The sequence below is a fragment of the Triticum aestivum genome, chromosome 4B (assembly GCF_018294505.1).
Source record: "Triticum aestivum cultivar Chinese Spring chromosome 4B, IWGSC CS RefSeq v2.1, whole genome shotgun sequence".
In the NCBI taxonomy this organism is placed as follows: domain Eukaryota; kingdom Viridiplantae; phylum Streptophyta; class Magnoliopsida; order Poales; family Poaceae; genus Triticum; species Triticum aestivum.
The window spans coordinates 654,085,394-654,094,264 of NC_057804.1; the positions used below are offsets into that span (position 1 = coordinate 654,085,394).

General features: G+C 39.5%; 1 protein-coding gene across 1 annotated transcript; it reads right to left on the reverse strand.

Moving 5' to 3' along the window:
* Positions 1-891: 891 nt before the first annotated feature.
* Positions 892-1,640, reverse strand: LOC123093915 (cortical cell-delineating protein-like). Its single transcript, XM_044515977.1, has one exon. The coding sequence runs from the start codon at positions 1,573-1,575 to the stop codon at positions 1,144-1,146; it is 432 nt and encodes a 143-aa protein (XP_044371912.1). The 5' UTR covers positions 1,576-1,640; the 3' UTR covers positions 892-1,143.
* Positions 1,641-8,871: the final 7,231 nt, after the last annotated feature.

Consider the following 8,871-nt stretch of genomic DNA (forward strand, 5'->3'; position numbering starts at 1 on the left):
ACTATTTTGTAAAACATGATCATGAAATTGAGGAAGCTAGAGTTGGATTAATATGTCATTGGTAGATGCTGAAGAAAATCGCTCCCCCATTTGGAAATAGTTGTTCTTCTTGAAATACCAAAGTCAGATTTGAACAAGTTTAACTCTTGACTATGCATGGGAAATATTATTGTTGGTTAGATAAAAATAATATCATCAGATTTGTTGCAATTTCTTTATTATATTGCAATCTGTAAAATTTGACCAACATATTCATAAAGTTGCATGTTGAAGACGTACCCATCCCTAAAAGACATATATCCAAATGATGGGAGTACATGAATTATTTGAAAAAAATGGTTTGTTTGGTACTAGACCTGAATTTCTCAGGAATTTAAATGATAGAGAACATCCTTGGAATTTTTTACAAGGATAGTAATTCATTCATCTAACAGGGCTATGTAGGATATTGTTCTACATAATTATATCATTTCATTTTTCAAACTTTTTCGAGTCATACCCAGCCAACGAGAGCCACAAATTATATGCTAATAGAAACATCTGATGCTCAACATAAATAGGTATGCATATGTTTAATGCATACATTCTTATGTATCATTATATTTGGATATCATACGATTCTTATTTGTTGATAACAGTACGTTGTGAAATACCTTCGTAGCCACAATGAGAAAAAAGATGTAGCTGCCAACACGTGGCAAGCTTAAAAATGTTATGATACCGCGCTTTTGTAACTGACAAAGGAAAGAAGAGAGGCCACGAGAAACATGAAGTAGCAGCCAACGCATGTGAAGAGCTGTGTATCTGATCATGCTTCGTACAATATATACAAGCTGGCAGATCATGGATCGAGTTAACACGACCAGAACACCCGCACAAAAAAAATAAAAAGAAAAACATGAACAAACTTTTTATTCCACGCACATATACCCTTTTACAAATACTTGAATACCATAACGAGAAATGACTAACTGAAGCATGCATGCACGAGGGAGGGAGCCCATGCATTCACGCGACTAACATATACCATATTGTAATTACGAGGAAATATATAGGTGCATGCGTATACAAGAAAACATTGTAATTATAAGTACGACGACGATGATGATGCAAGTATGAAATGCATGGTTTGTGATGGATGGATCAGCTAGGGCAGGTGAAATCGGCAGGGCAGGTCTTGCCGCACTGGTTGAGGAGGAGAACGAGGTCGACAGGGACGTTGAGCTTGATGCCGAGGACATTGGCCTTGATGGCGGTGCAGAGGCACACGGCGGCGTCTAGGTCGGTGAGGCCGCTCAGAAGGGGGCAGCACTGCTCATCCGTCGGCACGCCGAGGTTTAGCTTCAGCAGGTTCAGCACGTTGGCGCATACCTTCAGCTTCAGCGTGTCGATGGAGCAGGTGCCGCCCCCGCCGCCGGGCGAAGGCGGAGACGGCACGGGAGCTGGTGGGGGCACAGCGATGGGCGGGCTTGGGACCGGGACGGGCGGTGTGTTGCCGCATGACCCGCAGCCATGCACGGCCACGAGGATGGCCAGGTTCATGGCGAGGAGGAGGGCGAGCTTGGAGGGCGCCATTGCTATGTGGATAACGCTAGTAGCTAGCTAGAGTGTACTGGCTTGTGGCTGAGCGCTAGGTGGGTTTGCTAGCTTGGGATGTTTTTCCTGGGTTGCTTGGGGTGGTATTTATAGCTAGGCCGGGGTGTAACACGCAAGTGCAAGTGCAAGTGCATCGTTCATGTCATGATCAGTTGAGTTTGACTCTTGCCGTAATTTGAAAACATTATTTGCCAACACTAGCGCTGCTGCTACTACTAGTACTACTATAATTATACGATATTACGTGCGTACCATTATTGGAGTATAAAACGTTAACTAATTTCCATGTACTCCAATATGCATGTATGTTTGATGGGTTCACAAATTCGACAATAATTTAGGCACGAGACATGATATTCTAGCCCGGGATATCACGTATATGGATCCAACGTCCACCATTGCTTTGAAATTATGTTGTGTTTCCTCGTTTTGACAAATTTTTCTTGTTTCAGCGTGTTACGTTAGGTTTTGCTCTTGTTTTAAAGTGTATCATAATGTTTCATTGTGCAACAAACTCGATCTAAAACAAGTGCACCCTTTTTTGTCTATACACAACGAAACATGGTGATACACTTTGGAATAATAATAACAACTAACGGAACATTATGAAACAAGATAAGTTTTGACAACAATAAAAAAATAGCATGAATCTCAAAGCATGACATGGACCATGGGTAGGCGATCATTCTCCTAGAAGACACACATAGTATGTGACAATTGAAATATATCTCGCAGCGCTACCAGCTGGCATAACCTGATCTTGAGGTTCGCTAGAGACAAATTTAGGAGATTATTATGTCGGTTATTATTCCATGTAGCCATACAAATGCATGCTACTACCAGCGCAGGAGATGTCTACTTTATGTTTCGTCCTTTGGTTACACGTACGCTACAGCTAGCCGTCTAATTATTAGTTGATCCTACCCCAGTGGGCAGCGGTGCTCACAGATAATGCCAACACTGACAAAGGAATTACACTATCATAGCTAGCTTACAATACTCTTGTGTGTGATAGATCTAGACCGCCGTGTGAATAAGGGCACGTGAAGAAATTGATAATTGTCTATTTTTGCTGTCAAAAATAAATGTATAGTTAATTTTTTAAAATCTTTGGAGAATAAAACTTTATTTCACTCTTTAATTGTAATGAAGCTTCTGCACTTTGAGTAGGTAATACTGTAGCGTTTAAGGTACTCAGATTTAAAATGTTTTAAGGCACTGAGATTTAGTAAAGGGGAAAATATGCTCTTTTTTATCCGCGGACAAATTGTATACCTCTGTTGAGCTTCGAGCTGAAATAAATGAATCTAGTATCTGTTGTTTGCAAGACACTACTACTAATATGTAGAAAACAAATTAATTACTAGTATATGCAAGGATGAATCTAGTTTATTTTTTATGGACTGATTTGTAGCTAACAGATTATTTTTGTATGCAAGGATGAATGAGTCATGCTATTCAACTTTTTATGCGAAGGATAATGGGAATTTTGCCTCGAAAGATCCTTATTCGGCCAGCCACAGGGTACGGCGCGTCTACTATTAGAGTTTAATTCTATGCAAAAATGTTTCTTTATAATATATTTGCGATACAAATGTTAACGCGTGATTAAAACATGTGAAATCATATATTGCGAGAAAATTCAGACATGTTCATGTACCTCAGTATGAATATTCATATTTGCAACAAGTGCTCAGGTCATGTTTAAAATGTATTCCTATGTACGAAAAACATGTTTTTAATAAGAGTTATTCATGCACATCTGACTATATATTCATATGCTTTACAAGAAAACATACAAATGATGAGAAAATGAAAAAATAAAAATAAATAGGTAATGAACAAAGTAAACATAAATGAAATAAAAGTTTAAAATAAGCAAAAAACAAACAAAAAATTGAAAGGAAAACATCACACAAATGTGAAAACCCAAAAAATGACACTTAGAACATGAGTGAGCCCGCCCATGCATATTTACTTTGGGGAAACACCCACTCTCCTTTGTATAAAGTGCGTATGAGCGAATGGACAACCTGGTTTGAAATGGAAATCTGTTAGCAGGGGAAGGAGTTTGCAAGAAAACAAAGAAAATAGATGGCCATTTTCATTACGCGGGGGTGATTCTTAAAGACTTCTATCACGTTTGCTTGATCACTCCTTGAGGCGTATTCTACTCTTCTTCTAGGGATAAACTGGAATTTTATCATCTTTTCATGTCTTACAACTATGCAAACTATATACACTACCAAAATAACAATGCGTGTAAAATAGGGTTTGCCATGATGAATTCTCGCTGTGCATGCATTCAAGTATGTGTACCACTATAAGCTCCCATATTATTTTATTGGTAAGTGGCAATAATGAAGGCCAACCTAAAATGTGTAGACCCAAATAAAGCTACTAGCCGCACATCATCTAAAACCCTCCGCCTGCTAAACTCAACCCACACTCATTTTACTCGGAATAGGATTTCCTCCCACTTTATAAATCAAGCAATCACCACTTCCTGACATGTAGTTCAAGTACATGAAAGAAAATAGGTGGTATGCTAGGGTGACAACACAAACATGCCCAAATGCAAAATAAAAAGTGATGCATGAATCAATGGAGTCAAAAGATCACTGGCTAGGGGGCGAAGCGAGTTGGTGGCATGCCCCTAGTCGGTCCTTGTCTCGCTTCCTACAAAGAAGGCACCACTACTACAAGAAACATGAATTTAAACATGGAGTCATAAGCGCATCATAGAAACACCTGCTTGATAACCATCTTGTTACATGCAGTATGTAGGGTCTAGATCATCACGATGAACACTACCTAGAAGAGGCACCTCCTGGTACCGATACGGTGGGACTGAGCCTCTATGAACTTTTGCCCAATTCAAAGCCTACCACTCAGGCCCCAGAGACTCACGAACAAAGCTCCCTATGAACGAGCAGCGGAAAAGAAATGAAAATGTGGACCCCAGAAAGGGCCACGCAAAGAGGGCAAAATCCACTGCCCGACATAGGCCGCTGCGCCAGCCAAGCATCCAAGGGGAGGAAATCATGGAGCTTCTACCAAGCGATGATTTTGATCTTCGAAGGAAGAGGCACTTTCCACAAAGGTGTGGTCAATGCAAGGGTTGGTGCATGCCATAGGGCACGGTATGACGACATGACTGAATAGAGCCCCAGGTAGCCAGGTGCCAAGAAACAACAACTACGGACCCCCACAGCGAGGGAGCATTTTCCCCATCGCTCCCCTCTTTGGCAAATTGGTATATGCAAATGTTTACGTTTCCTTGGAGCCAAATTTTTGTCAGAAGATGTTATGATTCCCATTGTTGGTTGCCGAGGCAACCAAGAGCATCGGGTCCGAGCAGATCGCAAAGAGAACCATGAAATCATCGCATAACGGGGTCCTGCCGAACCACAACTTGAGCAAGAAGAGGGTACATTTCCCATAGGATTTTAATTTTCACAAACCAGTTTGACTATTTACTTTGGGTGGATGCCCATTTGTAGCAGTGCAAGTTGCTCCCTTGTGACACTAATCCGCTCCACAACATGTGACCCAACCCTAAGAGAGGCATCGTTAGCACATACTTTCTTCGTCCAGGTTCATAATATCATTTTGATCATATATTTGACTAATAAAATATAAGTTACATGCATACAGAATATATCTTTATATTCATATTCAAGCAAAGTTTCAAATGTTATTATTTTACTACTATAACTCATATTATATTAGCTAAATTTATGTTTAAAATTTGACCCAAAATATGAAAGGCTAATATTAAGGGATGAAATAGAGTACCTGAGATCCCGATTGTGCTTGCCCACCAATCAATGGGATCGACGGTCCAATCGTCAGCTTATCTTTGGACGATCACATGTGCCCGTGGAGTTACACCATGATCCGCAATACAATAGACCCATCGTCATGCCGCCCCATGGCAGCCATGCTGTTGAGAACGTTTGTGTTCGTGATCTTTAATGGATGCGCCGTCAGGATTTTGAAGTGTCAAATTAGGTATTACTTAACTTAGTTCGGACCAGGCGGTTCAAGTCATAGAAAAGGCCAAAAAAAATACGAACGGAGTACCATGTAAAAGTGAATAAACAGGTAGCCTCCCGTGCTGGCCGTGCCATGCATGCCAGCGGCCGAGCTTGGTGACCCACGATATCCGATAGTTCAGAGACGACGTGTCAGACCAAATCTACTTTCGCCGTTCCTAAATATAAGTCTATTAAGATATTCCAATGTGGACTACATAGGAAGAGTAAATTTACACTCTAAAATATGTCTATATAAATCTGTATGTAGTCCTTATTGAAATATGAAAAGACTATTTAGGAAAGGATGGAGTATATATGCATGCATGCCGTTCTACGTACACTAGTTGTTATGTTAAAAAAAAAGACATACAGTAGCTGTTAGGTCAAACATGCATGATGTGACCAACGGAGACATTTTATTCTTCATTTCACACGATCGATCGGGAACAGCTAAACGTCTACGTACGCACGTCCAGTTACTGATTATTTGCACGAATCCGCAGCTCATTCACGCGTCGGTCGATCGTTGTCAAATGGATCTCTACCTTATCGTTTATGCAAGTGGTCTCGAAGTTTGTGCGGTGCTGGTACTCTAACATATATTACTGGTTAGGTTTATTCTTTTTCCTTGTAGTTTTGTATGGTCGATCAAGAGTTCACGTATGCATGGACATATATCCTTCCATGTCGGCAGGGTCGCCTAGGTAGCGAGAGACATTCACGCACGTCGATCTCCATCAGTTCGGCAGAGAGGTTCTACATATCTAGCTGTACATGTGGTGGAGCGATGTACTAGGATATACTAATGAGGTGCATCCAAACATTGCTCTCTCTAGCTGCTAGAACTTCCCGTATATGTACAAACATTGAGTCAATTCGATTGCTACTAGAAGGGATTACTTCTAGACTATGACACAAACTAGAGAGTTGACAACTTGAGATCCAAGAAAGGTAGAGCGTATCTGACAGGATGGAGTGCAAATGGCCTTACAAGAACTGATATTTTCAGCATCAAACGCTCGAAAATGGCTCGTTTCTAGCGGATGGGTTTCAGTCTTCGTCCATTATTTACCTATCCAGTGTACTTTCTTAGTTCACGAAAATTTTGATGTTTTAAACATTGACACAAAGTGTAACTTTGACCACAAGTTGATACATAAATAGAGGTACAACTACAACAAAATAAATTTAACTTCCCAATACAAATTTAAGCATATGATTTTCTAGTTTCAAAAAAAAATATAACATAGATTTTAGTTGAGAGGGATATAAAAGAGAATTGGTGGTCGAAATTTTCAACTTTCATTTAAGATAAGTCCAAAATGTTGTTTTTCTGTACGGAGGGCGTACATATTTTGAGTCCTTTACAGTACATTAAATTATTTTGGGCCTTTTTTTTGTGATCCAGCTGCCCGAATCTGACAATACACGGAAACAATCTGGTAGTATATTTGGACATCAAGGGCACATTAGGAAATTTACTGTTATAAACAGCAAAGAAAAATTCCACCAAGTTCCCTGCAAAAGCGAGCTAAAGTAGATTACGCATTTCATATTATCAACGGATGAACTCGGCTACCATTCGTGATTTGCTTTGGAAATCGTGCCCTGTCCGGGCCGAATTCGTCTCGATGTTTGCATCAGAAGTATTGGTAGAAATCTCCAATCGAAGGCAGCTACTAATCGCGAATGTCCTAAGCCGCGCCTCAAGTCCTGAGACAATCAGAGGTCAAGCTAGCCAAATCGCACCACATCCTTTCTATTATACTTCTGAAACCAGTGTATATACTGCTCGCTCCGTTTCAAAATAGATGACTCAACTCTATACTAAAGTTAGTACAAAGTTGAGTCATCTATTTTAGAAGGGAGGGAGTACAAGTAAAGTACCATATGAATTAGTACTGGTTCTCGTTAGAAGGTTGAGTGATAAACTCGTTTCCAAGAGACGACGACATGCATATGGATGGCTGGATGAGGGGGAAGCAGGCGGATGCACGTAGGCAGCACCGGGACGGTGGAGGAGACGCTTCAGTGTGCGGCGGGCAGTGGGCAATGGCCAGCAACACGTGCCGTGAAGTGTTAACTGCATCTGCGGCTGTAATTGTTAGAACAATCATAGATTAATTAGGATCGGTAACATGTGAAAGAACAAACATGATATTAGGCTAATGGGAAATTACGAAGTTGACATTCAGCCTAACTACAAGTCGAAATATATTAACCATTGGGTCAAGTTAATACTACTACACAATAAATTCCATAGTACAATGTACCCTAAAAACTCCCTAAAATTTTGCCATGTATCCCTTCTGTACTGAGGATTTTATGCAGAGAGGGCCACAATTAAGGGACTGGACCAATATAATTTGTAGTTGTTTTTCTGCAATATTTTGCAAGAATAGAATTGCAACCTATTATTTTCATGAAATTGTCGAATGAATTGAACTGTTTTCTAGCACTCTTGTGTATTTTAAAGGTTTACTGGTTTTGGTAATTACAGGAATAAGTAAATGGGGCTATACTATTGTTGTAACACACGATCATGAAACTGAGGGAACTAGAAAGCGTAGTATTAAGATGCCACTGCTAGTTTCCCAAGAAAAATACTCCCCCATTTGGAAATACATGTCCTTCTAGATATACGAAAGTCGAACCTGAACAACTTTAAATCACAATATGCATGTGAAATGTTAATGTTGTTTAAATGAAAAAAATAACATTATATTTGTTGTTTTTTTATAATATTAAAATATGTAAAGTTTGACCAATATATTCACATGAAAAGCAACTGTTGACATAAGTTTCATAGGAATTTAAAAGATAGAGAACGTCCTTGGAAATTGTTGCAAGGATAATTATTCCTTCATCCGAAAGGACTATGTAGGACATTTTTCTACACAGTTTCATTCTTTCAAACTTAGTAATCCCAATGCAAAGGATCCAGAAATTACGTGCTCATAAAAACATATGATGCTCATGATAAGTATTTATGTGTAAGTTTAATAGAGACATTTGTATGTACTGATATATTTGGAAGTTTTGGATCATATATATAATTGGTAGCTATTCATAAATTTAGATGTATGGCTACCCAGCTTCTTCCTTCTGGGATTTATCTAGCTAGACCATGTTATATGACTTCACTAACAACACTACATTCATGTGTGTATACACAGTACATTTTTGTTTAAAACAGGTATTTTGATATTCTGGTGGGAGCCAGGTTTTATTTTCT